This window comes from Drosophila albomicans, chromosome X (genome assembly GCF_009650485.2).
Source record: "Drosophila albomicans strain 15112-1751.03 chromosome X, ASM965048v2, whole genome shotgun sequence".
Lineage (NCBI taxonomy): Eukaryota > Metazoa > Arthropoda > Insecta > Diptera > Drosophilidae > Drosophila > Drosophila albomicans.
The window spans coordinates 28,214,091-28,234,616 of record NC_047627.2 but is presented as its reverse complement, the minus strand read 5'-3'; the positions used below and the strand labels follow the sequence as shown (position 1 = coordinate 28,234,616).

Sequence of the window (20,526 nt, the reverse complement as noted above, 5' to 3'; positions counted from 1 at the left end):
TTTAATAAATTTGCAAGCAAATCAACCACTGCCAAAAAAGGTGTCCTGATGGCGATGCCACCGATGTGGATGCCACCAGCAGAGAGTGGCAAGCAGTAAGCAGTAAGCAGTAAGAAGCCAATGGCAAAGTTAAGGCCAACAAAACAACATCAGCAACAACACCCAAAGCGACATAAATTATGACAAAATATGAACCATTGAATGGCAGCAGCAGCAGGACGACGACGACGAAGCAAGGACCACGGGGGCCTTCAAGCTTCCGCTTGATGCGCGTGTGGCAAGCAGTGAGAAGTAAGGGAAGGGAAGGGCAAGGGGAAGGGGAAGGGGAAGGTGTAGTAGCTGCAGAGGGTGCGGCGTGTATTTTATGCTCTGGGTGCCAAGGAGAAGAACAAAAAAAAAACGTGGCAAAACATAAAAGCGAGCAGCATGAAGCGCATAATAAGCAAATTATAGAACGTTTAGAAAGGACAAAACCCGCCTTCCGTTCATACCACCCCTCCCCTTTCCCCTTTCCCCTCTACCCACGCATCTCTCGTAGAGCAAACAAGCTGCGAGACGTTTCGTCATTATGGCCAGAAGGAAGCGACAGCGGCTTCTATTTCAGCTTCTGTTTTCTGGGCAATGCAAATTTACATTTATTTAAGCAATATTCTTGAAGGGGGAAAGTTGCGAAGGGGAATAGAGAGAGAGAGAGAGAGAGAGAGAGAGTGGTAGAGGGGGAAGATACAATAAATTGTTTCTATTACTTACATATACATTGCAATGAAGCGGTAAACACACGAACAAACACATTTGATAACATTTTGATAAGCCAGCGCAATTTTCAAATTACTGAAGCAACTAAAAAACTCAACTCAAACTGCAAACGAAATTCTAAAGCTCAGACTACAGGTTTACCTCATTATGGAGTGCATGGATTACAATCAAACGCCAGAGAAAGAGACTAAGGAAGACCTCAGCTCAGCAATTATAACTTAGTGGAATGTGGCGCCTGAAAGTATGCAACAGATTTGTTCAAACAAATTTGTATATTAAATCATTACAGATTAGCAAATTATGAAATAAGAAATGTATTAAACGAAACAATTTGGTATATTTTAAAATCTATGGTATATTTTGAAAGTAATAGTATACCGATATACCAAATGTGGTCTTAAGTAAAGCCAAGCTTTGTCTGATAATATGGTATATTTTTTATACTGTATACTTTGAATGTAATAGAATATTAATATACCAAATGCGACCTGCTTTGTCTGGCAATCTGGTATATCATTCATACTCTTTGGTATATTTTGAATGTGCTAGTATATCGATATACCAAATGTGGTTTTTAGTCAAGCCAAGCTTTGTCTGACAATATGGTATATTTTTTATACTGTATATTTTGAATATAATAGTATATTAATATACCAAATGTGATCTGCTTTGTCTGACAATCTGGTACATATTTCATACTCTTTGGTATATTTGGAATGTGTTAGTATATCGATATACCAAATGTGGTCTTTAGTCAAGCCAAGCTTTGTCTGACAATATGGTATATTTTTTATACTATACAGTATATTTTGAATGTAATAGAATATTAATATACCAAATGTGATCTGCTTTGTCTGACAGTCTGATATATCTTTCATACTCTTTGGTATATTTTGAATGTGCTAGTATATCGATATACCAAATGTGATCTATAGTAAAACCATGATTTGGTTAACAATCTGGTATATTTTGTACTCTATGGTTTGAATGTAAGAGTATATTGATATAACAAATGGAGGCTTTAGTATATTTGAGTATATTATTTTTAAGCATTAATTTCACACTAATGGTCACGTTAATATAGCAACATAACACAGTTAATTGTTAATATTTGAATCGTATAAAAAATAAAAAAAAGAATTATGTGTGAAATATCCGCTACCCATTTTCAATACAAGCAAAGTAGTGCAGTATTATTCTTAAAATATACCGCAAAATACTAAAATATATCGAAGCCCATATTTGGTATAACAATGAAGTACTACATTCGAAACATAGTATACCGCAGAGGTCAAAATATACCAGACTGCCATACACAAATATTTTATAAATAACTTTTATCATTTTTATTCGAACGTAATCAAAGTTCCAGGAATCTTTATTAAGATATTAGCCGCTTTAAAGTACTTCATTGGTATTTAACTACAAAGTGTATTAGTTCTTTTTTCGAACTAACCGAAAATCGAACTTTTATTATTTACCGAAATTATGAGTAATATGTATCTCTAACCTTAAGCTTTATGTTAACCGATTGCTACTCCAATAAATATGATAATTGCTTAGATGTCAGCTGGTGACCAGTGGCCCCCTCTCTCCTCTCTCTTCTGTTTCGTTTCTCATTCTCGACCATAATCCATAAACTATGCATATAGTATAGAAAATGGCACACATTGGGAAACAATAACAACGACGTACCAATAAAATGTAAATGTGATTTGCGAGTGTGGTAAAAAGGCACAAACAAAAAAAGGGCTAAAGAGATCCATGTATTCCGTAATAAATAACTAAAAACCAGCTGAGTTTTCGAATAGAACGGGGAAAGAAGCATATTAGCTAAAGCAATCGATTTGATAAGTATCAAAATTATTATTCAATAATTTCACAGAAGAAATTCTAGAGTACAATGCTTGAAGTGGAAATCATTTATTTCCTCAATTCCATGAAAATCCAATTATCAAAGTGAAGAGATAGCGCATCCCCTAGTTGAAAAAGATCTTTTACAATTTGCACTTTCAATTTTTTTTTTCCAAGGTAATTTAATTTATTTAAACTTTCCTACGGGGTTTTCCCTCATTGAGGAGAGCTGAATATAAATTCATAAAGTGGAATTGATGGGGCCACAACTATGTATAATAAATTGAAAAGAATCCCTTAAAAATGGTATACAAATTTTTACGACTGAATTCTCTCACTCTACAGATTATACTATATATATTTTTTACCTTCAACCTCAAAAGTTAAGGTTGAGGTTGAGGTTGAGAGTTTCCAATATGCCATCGATGCGATGTGTGTGAGTGCGATGTGCTGCGAATACTAAACATTTTCGGTTTTTGGCCTGTGATTCTCTCCCGTTATTTGCCAAAAGATTTATACTTAACGGCAAAAGGTGCTTCAAGTCGTCTCTTCTCCTTCCCTTTTCCCCTCGGTTTTTGGTCTGCATATCGATGAGACGTGTGTGCGCAACGAAAATGAGATGAGAACGAAGTCGGAGTTGGCATCGGAGTTGGAGTTGGAGATGACGGAGAAGCTGACCAGCGGCTGTCTTCTTCCCCAGGGTGTCGTAATTTTGCGAGATATGAATGTAAAACAATTTTCAGGGCACAAAAACTGTCGAGTGTGTGTGCGTTACTTTTGAATTTGTTACTCTCCACGGAGCTACTGCTGGTGGTCAAATACAATCGATAATACTCGCGCCAATCAATACACACTCCGCATACCCTGTAGAAAATACCCTGTTTCGAAATCGAGTCTGGCATATGCTAATGTTTGTGCAATCATTACAAATTGTTTTACGCTATCAGTCGCATGAATCAAACAACAACAAAAAACAATTACAAAGGAGCGGAGGAGGAGGAGGTTGAGGAAATTCCTAAACAGTCACGTGACCTAAAAATCACAATAAATCCGTTAAAAGTCCACCGAAAATTTCAATAAACATCAGTCGCGGCTCTCACTCTGTCCGTCTGTCCGTCTGTCCGTCCGTCCGTCCATCTGACCTTCTTCCTTTTTTCGTTCGTTCTTCCTTCTCTCCGGTCTGTGGCACATTATTAACTTGTCATACAAAGATAAAAATTTATCAGCCTAGATGCGTCGTGTGCCGTGTTACTTCACAGCGTGAGCTCAACGTTTGAAACAACGTCGTCGACAACATTCCACGACCAAAAACTACCCCCACCAAATACGCAAAAACCCAACCGAACCCAACCAAACCAAACCAAACCGAACCCAACCCAACCGAATACTCAACCACTTTTCACAGCCCCTTCGTCCAGACTGAGGCGAGGCGAAGCGAGGCGAAGCGAGGCGAGGCCGGCGAAAAGATGAAAAATTACTATAAAACGTTTTGTGGCATTTTAATGTCCACAATATTCGTGTTTTCCGCCTTTATGAAAAATTCAAAAGAAAAACAAAAGCCAACGCAACAATATGACCGACACTCTGATCCCAGGCATTAAGCGGCCACCAAAAATATAAAAAAAAACGACAAGTAAGAAAGCTACAGGCGAGTGTGCTCGACTAAGAGATACCCGGCCAATGAATGAGTTTTCAATGAAATCTATTGAGTTCGGTATTATACTTGGAAATATATCCAAAATAATATATTGGACAAAATACTAAAATCTAACGCAAGCTACATTTGGTATATCAATATACTATTACAAAATATGCGAGATTTTCGTCAAAGCAGATAATTGAAAAAATACTTAAATATACTATAAGCCATATTTAGTATATTAATATACTATTACACAGAAAAAAAAACCATTGAGTACACAATACGCGAAATTTTAAGCCAAGCACCTGACTAGAAAACTATATACCGCATATACCGCAAGTTATATTTGGTATACACATATATAGTACATACTATTACGTCTCAAATATACCATTGGATAGAAAATACACGAGTTTTCAACCTGGACAATTTTAAAATGCACCGAAAGTTATAGTTGGTTTAGCAATATACAATAACATATAAAATATGTAATAATATATAGTAATAGTAATAGTAACAGTATAAACCTAACTGGAAAAGTACTAAAATATACCAGAAACTATATTTATTATACCAATATACTATTTCATATAAAATATACCAATATCAAAAACTAACCAAGCAGCTAAGAATCAACTGTAAACAGACAGACGCGCAGACGGACATTTTTATATGATCTTGTATGTTTACGCTCATCCAGAATATATATACATACTTTATAGTCGGAGATGAGTCCATCAGCCTGTTGTAGCCACTAAGTTATAATACCCTTCTACCCAACGGGCAGCGGGTATAATAAAATTATATATTTATACATATGTCTAAACGGTGGAGTCCAAATTTTTTCTTCAACCACAAATCTCTTACTTTTCCATACTATGTTTTTTAGGTATTCAAGTTTTTGTTGAGTTCCTAATTAATTTGCAGAATTATGTTAGATAGTTGATGTAGTATGTTATATGTCAGTTGTAGGTCATCCTTAACCAAATTTTATTTTATATCCAATAAATTTCAACAATTTTTTTCTTCAAATTATAGCAATACAACATTTTTTTTGGAAAGTTTATTTGTCAAGCAAACTTCTTGCACACTTCAACAATTAGAATAACGCAAAGGTAAGTTAAAAATAAAAAATAGCATTATTCATAGGAGTGCCAGAGAAATATTGCATTGTTAGGATTTTTCGACTAAAATCATTTGCAATCAACAAATAACTTTTTCTTTGGACCAGTTTTTAGTCTCAGGTTTCTGGCGAAAAACATGAGAGCAACAAGATTAACTTATATATGTTAGTATAGAAATAATACTTTAGAGTTGGCTTCCATTTCGCATCAATATCGTAATTTACAGTTAACAAGGCAATAATTGAATGGAATGCATATTCCAATTTTTCATTTATTTGTTATGATTGTAGAATCAAGTTAGAATTCAATTTTATAGTACTTAGTACAATAGCTAGACCAGCCTAATGACTTGTTTTTATAAAAAAAACATTTGCTTTATTATTAAATAAGTACATATTTAAATAATAATTATTTGCATGATGGGGAAAATTCTTATTTTATGTATGTATATAATAAAGAAAATCAAATAAATAATGCCTTATTTACTAGTAGGATAGAAGAGTATTATAACTTTGAGCCTAACAAATGTAACAGACAGAAGAATTAATTACCCCATGAAGTATATAAATTCATGATCAACATCAACAGTAGTGGCGATAAAGCCGACTGTCCGACTGTCCTTCCTTCATTCCGTATGACCACCTAATTCTCAAAGACTATAAGAAATACACCTATAATTTTAATATTTAGATTTTTGTCACGCGTAGCAAGATAGTTTTAATACTGGAGTTGCGATTTTTTAGCAATATGTGGTATATTTTTTACTCTATGGTATATTTTAAACGAAAGAACAACATACTACATATAATCCTCGGTATATTTATTTAGTATATTTTAGCTAATATCACACTGTTTTGATTTAAGCGTTCCGATATTTGGCAATCTAGTATATTTTGAACGAAATTGTGTATATCAATATACCAAAAATAATCCTCGGTATATTAATTTGGTATATTTTTAAAATACCACACTATGTTTGTATCTAGTAGTAACTTTATCGTTCTTAATCAGTATTTTTCAACTCGAGCTAAAATTAATTCACTTGTTATTCAAAAAATATATGAAAAAAAAAATATTAAACTTTTGCCAACTCTTTAACACTTGACTGTTCAATATCTTAATTTCGCGATCACAAAATGTGCAATAAGTGAATTATGAGGTGATAATCTTTGGCAGCATTAAATCGAGTGTTGCATATGCTCAACGACGAGAACAATCCAACGAATACTAAAATAATAATGACGAATAAATCACGTCGAATTGTGAGTTGTTTGGGTATTTGGTATTTGGTGTTTGGTGTTTGGTCGAGGAATACATAATTAGGCGTTGTCCTTTATTGTTTCATCGCTTTGCATTGCAATTAAGTGCGAATAAAAAGCTCGCCACTTCATTTGTATGGGCGACATGCAACGTGTGGCAAGTGTGTGGCAAGAGTGTGGCAAGTGGGGCAAGTTTGCCTGTGGCCCAATAAAGCGACTCAAATCAGGAGCATTATTCATTAGTCGATGGCAGTCCAATAATTTTCTAGACAAACACTGAATGAGTGTGTATGAATGTGTCTGTGTGTGTGTGTGTGTCTGTGTGTGTGTGCGCGAGTGTGTGGCCATTTAAAGAGGCAAAGACGCCTGCTACATTTTGATTGAACTCATTCGATGCGCTTGGCTTGAACAGAGTTGCTTAATTGACACCCACAGTCAGTTTTATCTATGGGAAAACTAATTTCATGGGCGTGCTGTTGAGTCTCTCTCCTCTCTATGTGTGTGTGTGTGTGTGTGAGTGTGTGTGTTACACACACATATGTTGTGTTAAAAGTGCGTTCGTTCGTTTGTCCGCCTGCGTTTGCTGATAAGCATTTCATGTCACATCCTTAAGGACCTTTTGCTGCTGCCATCAGACATGAGAGTTCACATGCTGCACCCCTCAGCACAGGACACAGAGCACCACACCGCACCCCTCCACTCTACACTCTACACTCGACACTCTCCACTCCTCTCCCCTTCCAAAGCCTATGCCTGCCTTCCTGTCATCGTTACTGTCACCGTCAGCCAGCGCTTAAGATTGCTTTCAACGTCCTTAATTGCTTTTTTTTCTTGTGCCGAGTGCGTCGCTCTCTCTCTCTCCGATGTGTGTGTGTGTGTGTGTGTGTGTGTGTGTGTGTGTGTGTGTGTGTGTGTGTGTGTGTGTGTGTGTGTGTGTGTGTGTGTGTGTGTGTGTGTGTGTGTGTGTGTGTGTGTGTGTGTGTGTGTGTGTGTGTATGTTGCAAAAGAGTGTGTGTCTGTGCACAGTAAGAAAAAGTCCATCAAATCAATACTTAGAACAAAAGTCGATAGTTGAAATTAGTTGATTTCGAAGCTGAAAGCTGCCAGCGCTTGTAAATTTAAGCTAGGTTATAAATTTATTTGAAATCTATACTTTAATAATAATAATAATAGTTTATTTCCACATTACTTTTAATGTATATGATTATTTCATTAAATTTCTTCTATAATATGTGTTGTTAAACAATCTATTAAATATAGATGTTTTTTTGTTATAATCTATTTTTTACATTTCCAAGTTTAAACTTGATGAATTTAAGTATTTAAATGTACTTTAAATTTCGATAGATGTTAAAGTCATTTATGATTTCAAAGTATAACAAAAATCATTTGCTCTTTAATTCCTTATTTTTCAAATTTATTTTATTATTTGTTAAGCCTAATTTGAAGGTACTGAATATTTTTAAATAATATAATAATTATTATTATTTTGAGTAAAAAATTTGTCAAAAGTTGAATGATTTAAAATTAAATTTAAAAAAAAAAACAAGTAAGAAAGCTAAAAGCAAAACAGTGCGGTAAAATATATCGAATTAATATACCGCACAAATTCTAAAATATACCAAAAGTCTACGTATTATATATTGATGAAATACCACACTGTAAATATATTATAGGGTGCAAAATATACTAGAAAGTACAAAATATACGATCTTCTATGCTATGAGTAGTGCGTATAATGAATAGTTGTCGTTTTTGTATTGCTTTACTTAAAAATTATGTGCAAATATTTAATAAAGCAAAACAATGTTTATTTAACGAAAATTTCTATAGTAACAATATATGTATGTATATATTTCAGTAATATAAAATACAATGCCTTGAATATATCAAACTAATATTCTGGAAAAATACTAAAATATCTTTATATCAAACTAATATATTGCAAAATACTAAAAATATACCACTTGATATATTTGGTATATCATTATATCAAACTAATATATTGAAAAATACTAAAAATATACCACTTGATATATTTGGTATACCGTTATATCAAACTAATATATTGCAAAATACTAAAAATATACCACTTGATATATTTGGTATATCATTATATCAAACTAATATATTGCAAAATACTAAAAATATACCCCTTGATATATTTGGTATATCATTATATCAAACTAATATATTGCAAAATACTAAAAATATACCACTTGATATATTTGGTATATGATTATATCAAACTAATATATTGCAAAATATTTAAAATATACAAATTGATATATTTGGTATATAATTATATATCAAACTAATATATTGCAAAATACTAAAAATATACCACTTGATATATTTGGTATATCATTATATCAAACTAATATATTGCAAAATACTAAAAATATACCACTTGATATATTTGGTATATCTTTTTGGCAAACTAATATATTGCAAAATACTAAAAATATACCACTTGATATATTCGGTATATCGTTATATCAAACTAATATCTTGCAAAATACTAAAAATATACCACTTGATATAATCAAACTAAAAATACTAAAAATTTACCACTTTATATACATATATGATATATAATTACATGTATGCTTTATATTCTTAAAATGAATTTCAATTTCGCGCACCACATTTTCTCTCAGTGTACGAGTGTGTGTCTTGGCATTCTTTTGATGTGCTCCTTCGAGTCGGTGGCATGGCAAAGCTTTTGTCATGGCCATGGACATGTCCGCTGCTCAGCGTCTTCGACATCCACATCCAAGTCGATGAGGACGTGTTTCGTTCGGTTCGCTGCTGTGTTGAGCTGTGCGTTGTCGTTGTCGTTCCATTTTGGCGCAGGAAGCGTTATTTCAATTTCCGCCTTTCCGTTTTCCTTTTTGCGCCAAACAGCCGCCCCAGACACGCCATTATTGTTTGACGTGTCAGTGTTAATGAGTCATTGTCCATTAAGTTTGCTCATTTCAAACGGGCAATTAAATTCGACTTTATTGCACTTCAACCATATACGACGTATCCGTATTCCGTCCGATACTCTCGATGTCCGCATTCGATACTCGGACACAAAACTCAACTGAAACTGATGACGATCCCGCCACATAGATGGACATTGAAACCGCAACGAATCTGACTCAACTCAACTCAACTCGGCTCTTAACATGCCCAACACATACATACACACACACACTCATTTACCTCCGCTAGAGACTCAGCTGCTTCGCTTGGTCAAAGGGGGCGTCTCAACTAAGTAGAGCTATAAATCAGCACATGTATCGCATAGACCGACCTCTCGTCCAATTCAACTAAATTATAGCTACGCTTTAAGCATCCACCAATATTCCTTTTGCAATTAACAATTGTCCCAAAAAAAACATCAACGAAGGATTGCTTGCTGTATTGGTTTTTATTTGATTTTAAGGCTCAAAAGTGGTTGATGCATTTTTAAAACAAAACAAAAAGAGAGCAGCACAATTGGAGTTTTTACTAAAACAATAAAATTTTCAATGTACAATACATATAGAACATAGTATAATAGAATTTCCAAGCATAAAAGTGAGTACGCTAATATACTATAATAAAATACCAAAAGTGTTGTTTGGTATTACGAAAATACCTTTTCATTCCATGGCATACAACATATTTTTCTATTGCAACAATGAAAAACATCATAATCATAAAGTGAGAACGACGAACATACTCATAATATACCAAATTTGTTGTTTGGTATAACTAAAATACCATAATATTTCAAATATACCATAGAATACTTAATAAAACAAACAATAAAATACAATGTGCATAGTAAACATAGTATAATAGAATTTTCAAGCATTAAAGTGAGTACGCTAATATACTATAATAAAATACCAAAAGTGTTGTTTGGTATTACGAAAATACCATTTCATTCCATGGCATACAAACAATTTTTCTATTGCAACAATGAAAAACAATATAGAATAGAGTTTTCGAGCATAAAAGTGAGAACGACGAACATACTCATAATATACCAAATGTTTTGTTTGGTATAACGAAAATACCACGCTATTCCATAATATACCATAGAGTACAAAATATTTTTCTACTGAAACAATAAAACACAATGTGCATAGTAGACATAGTATAATAGAATCCTCGAGCACAAAAGTGATAAACCTCATATTCTATATTAATATACCAAAAGTGTTTTGTATAACGAATTATCTATTTTATTCCATCCAACATAGTATAATATGTATAATAGAATATTCGAGCATACAACTGAGAGCGCTAACTCATAATATACCAAAAGTGTTGTTTGGTATAACAAAAATACCATTTTCTTCCAAATATACCATAGAATAAACTATTGCAGCGGCTGCTATAATAAACATTATTTTGTATATGTTCAAGCTAACAAATTTTTGTATCACTCTAAAAGACTATAATTAATTTTTTGTACCAAATATTTAAGACTGCCATGGCATGAATATAGTATATTTAAATACTTTCATCCATTGCAATGGGTAATGTGTATATGAACACCATAAATATATCGTAATCCATTTTAAATTCGAGTTTACTAATGGAAAGTTAAGGAAATAAACAAAATTTAACCATACTATATGCATTAATTACAAAAAAAAAACAAAGAAATTTGAAAGATAAATAGTTAGGAAAAATTAAAAGCAAACAGTGTGACCAAACTCTGCTAAACCTTTTCTGCATGTGTGCGTATGCAAATGAACTGTAGTATCCAGTAATATTATAATATTATAATTTATTTAAAAACATATACATATATGTGATTTCACAGCGCAGTTTTTTATTAGAAGAGCATGAAGAGCATGTTCGAAGAAAATATTTGTTTAACAAACTTTGCATTAAAAGATTTTTCTTCTTTTTACAGAAAAACAGAGGAAGCATTGACCGAAGAATGTTCGACAACAATTGTGGTGGAGATGAAGACATTAAATACTTCATTTAAAGGTTTGTGACTAATTTAATCTCAAAAAGAAAAGAAAAGAAAAAGATTTGCGAAAAACACTTGACTGCAGATTCTAATATGAAATGAATCAGATATCGAAGTTGAGTTTGCTTTGAGTTAAGTTGGAGCCAGTTTCAGTGTTCCCCACGGAAAACGCAGGCGAAAACATGCGCAAGCATGTCACAGCATGTCAAGACATGTATGTGAGTTCGTAAATGTGTGAGATGTCATAAATCAGCTGCAACGGGCAGCAAAATATGAAACATGGCAGCATAAATAATTAACAAACTTGGCTCAAATGATACATTTTTTTGTTGGCAAACAAAGACGAAAGAGATAAGTTCGTTTAATATTTATGACAAAATACGCTTAGTAAGAGTGAGTGAGTGAGTTGAAGAGAGAGAGAGAGATGGACAGATATGCCCTTCTTCATAAACTATACAACACACACTTCATACATATTCAGAATGCCCTTGGCACTTGACACCAGTCTCTGACCTCTCGCTCTAGATATCGAGAGGAGAGGGAGAGAAGACAAGTATGTGTGTGTGTGTTGTACTCGCTAATCAGAAGAGACAGAGAGGGAGAGGGACACTACGATTGTCAGTGATTTACGAGCTGCCCCAATCAGACAGGACAACGGGGACACACAACACACAGCTCAAGAGAGAGAGATACATCTAGCATCATAATTCGTCATTGCATTTGATTTTATTTCAGCGTTATTTATTTGCATTATTTATTTATCCCATTACAACGACACAAGGGAAGAGAGAGAGGGGGAAAGTGTGTGGAGGGAGAGGCAGCCAGGGGAACATTGCCGTAATATGTTTTGTCCATATGTCCATTTGCGTGTCTCATGGCCATGAGCACGAGTCCAACGAGACCACAATCCATATCCATATCTATATCCATAGCCAATGCCAATCAATAATTTGTGGCCTGTATAAAGATTTATTGGTTTTGCATTCGCCCAAAAACAGCACACGCCCTTCCTTCTCTCCCTTTCTCCCTTTTCTCCCTATAAATATTACTTTCTTTCTGCACACGCACATGCAGCAGCAGCTGCTCAAACTGAAACTGAATCTAAAGCTGAAGCTGAAGCTGAAGTAGATGGAAAACTACAAAATACAAAATAATTCTGCAGTGTATAATAATTTAACGTTTTATAAGAATTTGTGTCTCTGTCTGTCTGTCCGTCTGTCCGTATGAAAATCTAGATCTTAGAAACTATAATAGATAGAGCTATATAATATTTTCGGGTTTCAGCTGCTTTGGCTGACATTCTAGTATGTTTTGACCACGAATCTAGTACTTTAACGATATACCAAGTAGAACCTTCGGTATATCTTAGTATTTTTGGGGTATATTTTTGGTATACTTTAAGAATAATACCGCATTGTTTGCATTATTCAAAATGGGAAGGGAGTATCTTTCAGTCAACACACTCACTCGACTATAGTTTACTTACTTCAAATATCTCGTCTTTTCTTTAGTATATACTAATGGTATATCACATATTTGAGTATAATTTGAACACAATATTGGAAAATAATATGAACAGACACTTTGACATTTTTTACTTAAAACAGTTAAATCAACAAAAAATATAATACCTAACAGATAATCTCATATATGATATATTATACAATTAATGCATGGAATATTTAAATAGTTTATACAAATATTCAAATACTTAAATTCTTCGAGAAAATCCTTAGGTTGATGCCAGTGTCTTCTGTATTTTAATGCCCCATTAAGTAAAAGAGTATTATAATTTTGTGTCTGCAGGAAATGTATGCAACAAGCAAAAAGGAAGCATCTCCGACTGTCCGTTTGTCCGTCTGTCCGTCTGTTCGTATGAAACACTGGATCTCAGAGTCTATACAAAATAGAGCTATAGTTTTTCCAACAGAATTTCTTATGCTCGCACGTAGATTAAGTTTTTTTTTCAAATTCTTAAAAGAAAATTAAGCAAAAAAAATAACAAGCGTAATTTTGAAGCTAGAGCGACTATTTTAGATACATACAATAACAACATTTACAAAAAAAAAAAACTCCTACTCCAATTGGGTCTTCCTTGGTTTGGTTGACAATCTGGTATATTTTGTATTTAATGGTATATTTTGAGTGAAGTACTATATCAATATACCAAATATAGCCTTTGGTATTAGTCAGTTGGTTGACAATTTGCTGGATGTAGTACTCCACGGTATATTTTCAACGTAAAAGTATCTCGATATACCAAACAAAATGTTCAATATACATAGCTTAAATTATTCATTTAGAAGTACAGATTCTTAAAAGGAATGAGCGCATAACTAACACCAGAAGAGAGAGAGATAAAGAGAGTTCTTGGAATTGCCGAGAGAGCATAAAGTGAACATTTTCTTTATTATTTTAAAATATATTTAAAATATTTTTAAATATTTGTATGACCATACAAAATTTGTATCATAGTTTGACAATTGAAATAGATAACATATAACATATATTATATAACTATATATTAAAATACTGGAGCACTTAAGTGAAATTTTGGGTATTTGTGAATTTGAATTAGTTTACTTTCTCTAAACAAATGCGTATTTCAACTGCTTGAGACCCCCAACTGTAAGCAATCTTTGGCAAATTGTTTAATAAACGTGCATTTCGAATCGTGAATAATGATCCTCTTACGATTTGTGCTAACTATAATTGGGGAGAAGCATTTGGATTATGGATTTATGTGCATTGCATTGCACTCGAAAGCACTTTAAAGAGTCTCCGACGAATTCTCTTCGTCTTATCTCTACACAAAGTTGGGGAAAATTGCCTTTATATTGTGCGTACTCTAATTACAGTACGAGTATGTATATGTGTGTCTGTGTGTATGTGTGTGTTTGTGGGTGTAATGTGTGTTGTGCTGTTGTTGTCTGCAGCAGGCAAATAAATTTGCTGTGATTTGTAGAGTTGTGATAGAAAAGCGCATTAAACTTGCTGCAACCCACATAAATATAACTAGAGGGCATTTAACTACTCAGCGATTACACACATTACACACACACACACACATATACAGTCATACACACATACACTCAGTGAACAATACTTCATGTGAGAGGAAGTTAGTATTTAATGGATGTCCTCGCCAATCTACGCCACAACCATTATGCAAGTGCTTCTGTGTTCTGTGTTCTGTGCTCTTTACTGCGAAAGCCAAAGGTAAATTTGCGACTAGAGAGGAGCGCGTGACACGAACAAGTATATCGATAGAAAAGTCTTTAAAAGTAGTCAGCTTAAATGAAAATACAAATTTATGTTTATCACGAATTTAAATGAACAAATTGTTTGTAAAGTTTTCATTTAATGCCTTAACATTTGTATTTCACATTTAAAATTAAAAAAAAAAAGTTTTCAAATTGTCATATATTTATAATTTAAACAAATATTTATACATCAACAACGATAATCTTTATGCTGCAATTGAGCTAGCAAATTTAACCATTTATTTTGGGTTAACCTATTTTTTGAAATAATAACCAATTTATCATGAACTTATGTGAGAGAATTATAGCAAGATTTATTTACATTTTTTAAATTGCAATTGAATATTTACAAAATGTCATAGAAAGCAGCGACAATTGAAATCTGAAGATAATAATATATTGTGTTAAAATTCATGGAATGATCATGAATTTTCATGAAAAATTCATTTGGAACTAAGCTAGTTGCCAAATTTAGTCGCAAAGTTAATCTACTTGTTACTTAAAATGAAGTAAGAATAATTTTAACAAATTTGTTTAAAAAGCAAAAAATGTAGAGCTACATTTTATTATTATACCCGCTACCCATAGGTATATATGATTCCTGATAATTTGGTTGCGATCAGATAACAAATTGTAGAAGGTATTAATGAAATAGTTTTGTATAGAAAAAAAATCCTACTGTAATCGGATCATTAGCTGACAATCTGGTATATTTTGAACATCTCAATAATGTATTGTAGTTCAATATCGATATTCCAAATACAGTATATTTTAGTATTTTTGTGGTATGTTTGTAGAACATGGTTTTATTGTTATATGAGTAGCGGATATCTCATAGTCGAGCACACCTGTCTGTAGTTTTCTTATGTGTTATTATTATTTTCGATTTTCTGTTCTAGAACTAGACGACAAATCTCTTCACTTTTGAATTGTGTTCTTTTCTTCAAGTGTTGTGTAAAATTGAACAAAAGTAGAGACACTTTTTATATATTACGTGATATATGAAAAGCAATTTTTAAGTTTTTTTTAATTTTTCTAAAGAAATTTGCCAATAATTTATAAAACTCTAAAACACAATATACACATTTATCTCAAGTCTCGTGTCACGTGATCATCTCTGGGTAACCACATCAATAACAGCATCGAAACTGGGCATCGACAATAGCAAAGCAAGTGACTGAGAGAGTAGCACACAGAAGTAACAAGTAAGAAAGCTACAGTCGGGAGTGCTCGACTATCAGATACCCGGTAACATTATTGAATAAATGCCAAACAGTGTGGTAGTATTATAAAAATATACCAAATGAATACTGCAAAAATACCAAAAAATATACTAAAGGCTACATTTGGTATATCGATGAAGTACTACAATCAAAATATACCATAGAGTGAAAAATATACCAGATAATACACACTTTTTAGGGACGGAGATGTTTCCTTCTGCCTTTTACATAAGTTTTCCGCAGTCACAAAATGCAAAACAGTTTGGTAGTATTATAAAAATATACCAAATTAATACAGCAAAAATACCAAAAAATATACCAAAGGCTACATTTGGTATATCGATGAAGTACTACATTCAAAATATACCACATAGTGAAAAATATACCAGATAATACACACTTTTTAGGGTCGGAGATGTTTCCTTCTGCCTTTTACATAAGTTTTGCGCAGTCACAAAGTTGGAATACCCTTCTACCGGGTATAAGAAGTGAGGAGTACGAGTATATATACCTAATACACACACACACACATATATGGTAGACACACTCATTAACAGAGTCGCTGCCGCCCACACAAAAGGTCATAAAAAAAAAAGAGAAGAACTTCATTTATTCGGCAAAGAAATAAATCTTTTAATGCACATCGGAGAGTCGTTATTCGGGCATTGTTTTCTCATTTGGCACAACACCTCCTCTCTCTCTCCGTCTCCCTCTCTACCTTCGTCTCCACACCTTCTTGGGTCAAATGTCGTGTCGTTTGGCCATCGATGGACGACCCTTCTCCACTCTCTTCCTTCTCCTCGAGCTGCTGCAGTCACAATAATGTGGGGACAATTTTATCGAAGTGGCCAAAAGCAAATGAAGCGAGGCACGAAGCAGCTTTCAATGATTCTAATTATGGAGCCGCCCCGTCGCAAAACTTTCTTAAGTATCGCGTGCATCATTGTTATTGTTTCTCTTCTTCTTCTTCTTCTACTTCTTTTTGTTTTTGTTCCTTCCTCTGTTCTGTTGTTTTGCAAATTGCTTTGTTGTGTGCGTCCATCATGATGCGAGAGCGCATCCTGTGAACATTTTGCGACCCTGTGTGTGTGTGTGTGTGTATGTGTGTGTGTGGGCGGGTACGCTCATTACGTTTCCGACTCCAACTCTCCAGCTCTGTTCTCTCTCTCTGGTCAATATGTCCCACAAGGCTAGCCAGGCTAGCCAGGCAGTTGTCGCGTTTCTCCTGCTTGATGTTATGTATGTGTTTATATGCCCATTTGTATGTCCTTTCCCTTCCCTTCCCTTCCCTTCCCTTCCGATGGCGACGGTGACCTGCGAAAATGTCTGTGTCAAGTTGTGAGTAATAATGCGGAAACGCCAAGCAAAAGCGCAACCCGAAATAAAGCTCGTAAATAGCTCTGAACGAACAGCAGCAGCCAGAATATGCGAATAGCGAATACTCTAACAACTAAGAATAATCGTTTTTTTTTTTCTAATTACTAAAAGAAAAGGCCAACTTCTATTATTAGGATAAGTATACAGGGCTTTAAAGATTGGCTTCAGATTGATAGAGATACACATATAGTGTACTAATATACACTGAAAAAACTACTAAAATCAAAAAGAAATTTACAATTCCTAATGTTAGTAAACACATCTTGATTACAAGAACATTTGATATAAATTCCAAATTTATATTGTATTAATAAGAGAAAAATCGAATAGTTTTTCTTACTAATTATTATTCATTATTTATTATAGCATACATTTTTGGGAAATACTTTAAGTTAAGAATTTTCTAAGTTTTGGTTAGCAGTCACTTAATTGAGCCTAACGTTCAGTTTTAGAATACTATAGAAATTGAGAGTAATGCTTACGAAACTTTTTTAATTTTTTCATTATTAAATATATATTTTACATTAATGAATATTGCTGGATATGTACATACATATATATATTTGTAAGTAATTGCTTCTTGAAATCTGCAAATTTCCAAATTTTTTCACATTTTTGTAGCATACATTTCAGCGCGACAATTAGCTCAGCAAAGTTGCGTATGATTGCAATTGGATTTTCATAAGATCAATTGAACAATAAAATAAAAAAATAATAATAATAATAAATAATAATAATGTAGCAGATTCTTCGTTTTGCACTTGTTTTCCGTTGTTATAGACCAACTAACTACAGGTCTTAGTTGCTTTGGCTGACAATATGGTATATTTTACACTCTATGGTATATTTTTCATATAGTTCTATATCAATATACCAACTATAGCATTAGGTATATTTTTAGATTTTTTTGCTATACTATATCAATATACCAAATATAGCTTTTGATATATGTATTTTTAGAAATTTTGCGGTAAATTCATTTGGTATATTTTCAAACTAATACCGCACTGTTTTGCTGGCATTAAAAATGGGCAGTCGAGCACACTCAACTGAAGCTTTCTTACTTGTTTTTATTTCGATCTTTTCACAAATTTGTTGACTTAAACATTCCCTAGATTCCTGCAAAAGTATTGCAACCCGAGTATTAATATAATATTTGGTAATCAACAGAAATGTTTTAAACTAAAAACTATTGTGCTTGCTTTCATTTTTCAAGCTTTCTAACATGTGCTTTAATTGCTTTCATATGTAAATACAAATTATTATAATATTAACTTTAGCACACTTGTACGTAGTCAAATTTACGGTAGGTTATAAACTTTTTTGTAATCTATGCTTTAATAAAAATAACATAACAATAACTTAACACTTCTTATACTTCATATGTTAGATTCCTTACAATTTGATTCAACAAGTTATCTTTATTTTGTTATTTTCCGCTCGATTTGAATGAGACACAAAACTCAGAATTTCAATATTTGTGACAGCATCGATTCATAATAGTTGAGGAGTGAGAAGAAGAGTGGAAAGGGAAAGGGGAAGGCGCACGTCTTTTTCTGCTTGACATGTGTCACAAACTGGATGACATATGCGATTACATCGCATTATTCGCACTGACAAATGTCGAGGCAAACAAAGGCCCATTAATTAGCCGTACGTGTCCATGCATTACACGAGCATTTTTGTTGTGTCCTTTTGTCCGCTGTTGTTGTTGTTGATGTCCTTCTTGTGGTGTTTTGTCTGCGGGTTTGTCAAGTCTATTTTGCGGGGAGTATGTAGAATAATAGCTCTTGTGTGTGATGTCTTCAGATGAATGTGTCCATGGACCACGTACATAAGCACATAATTACGTATCTTTCTTCTTTTCTTCGCAGTAGTTCTCCCTCTCACTCTCTCTTTCGTTCTTGTTCTTGTATTTTGCGCAGACAGCGGGAAAGTTAAATTGCAGAAATCGCAAAACTTTACTATCCACAAGCAAAAGTAATGGAATTGTGTAATTAACGAGACTCCTGGGTAAAGACTTGATGAAATGCTCCACTTCCAGTGAAATCAACTCACATACGTAATCTCACACACACACACACACGCATAAATAAATGGTTGCAAGGTCCTTGTTGTCGCCTTTAAATGTTGTTCAAATGGCTGAGCAGGTAAACTAAGAATTCTTCAATTAAGAGACTTATTCACAAATGATTGAAGACATTCACAAGTCTTAAATACGTTCTTTTCGATTTCACAATTTAAAGCAACACAAAAAGAAAACTCCAAATAAATCTATATGCAAATATTATTTAGTAATTTGAAGTCGCTGAATTGTATTGCGTATTGGTTTTGTTTGAATAATGAAATAATGAAATTAATAATAAATAAAATAAGTAATTAAATCAATAATGTTATTCAATAAATATTAAACTTACCATACTCAATGTAATGTCCTTTAAATAAACGTGTTCTATTTTTTCTTCAATCTCTTTACAGGCCTTGCATTTGTTGGATTTTACTTACCCACAGAACACTTCACTAATTCTTAAATTATTGCAAAATATTTGTAAATTATAAATCAATAAATTTAAATTAACATTACAAAATTTCAATAAAGCGCGTTGTTTTTATTTGGTTTAAATTAGCAGTCTTCAAGTTCAGCCTGAAAGTATGCTGCAAAAAATTATTACATTACATTTAAATTAAAATTTTGTAGCATACTTTGAGGGTGCAAGTATGGTATTTTTTGGAAAAACCGCTATATCTCGGCCGCATCCTGCCGCATATTCAAAGGACACATATTTCTAGGATCGCAAGGACCAACTCTATCGATTGACATCAAAAATATGTTGATTTATCCAAGGATTCAATATTTGTAATTTTTCAATAACTAATTTCAGGATAACTCATGAACCCCAAGGACGAAGTGAATGTCCTTTGGCACGATGATAGCTCTCATCAATGGCGTTCGTTTGATCCACAGGAGCCGCAAGGATCAGGCAAAATATTTCGAATTTATCTATAAAAATAAGTCACTTTATCTCGGATCCTGCAAGGATTTTCGTCCTTTTTTTCTAAGACAA

The 20,526-nt window shown here is 33.3% G+C and overlaps 1 protein-coding gene across 1 annotated transcript; it reads left to right on the top strand.

Moving 5' to 3' along the window:
- Positions 1-3,229: 3,229 nt before the first annotated feature.
- On the top strand, positions 3,230-19,536 carry LOC127566380 (uncharacterized). Its single transcript, XM_052008449.1, has 4 exons — positions 3,230-3,316; positions 5,291-5,367; positions 11,536-11,615; positions 19,387-19,536. The coding sequence occupies exons 1-4, from the start codon at positions 3,230-3,232 to the stop codon at positions 19,443-19,445; spliced, it is 303 nt and encodes a 100-aa protein (XP_051864409.1). The 3' UTR covers positions 19,446-19,536.
- The last annotated feature ends 990 nt before the right edge of the window (positions 19,537-20,526 follow it).

Coding starts and splice junctions, on each gene's coding strand:
- LOC127566380 (XM_052008449.1), top strand. CDS start 3,230: ATGAGAACGAAGTCGGAGTTGGCATCGGAGTTGGAGTTGGAGATGACG. Junction 5,368..11,535: donor ACAATTAGAATAACGCAAAG/GTAAGTTAAAAA, acceptor TTCTTTTTACAG/AAAAACAGAGGAAGCATTGA. Junction 11,616..19,386: donor ATTAAATACTTCATTTAAAG/GTTTGTGACTAA, acceptor TATTTTGCGCAG/ACAGCGGGAAAGTTAAATTG.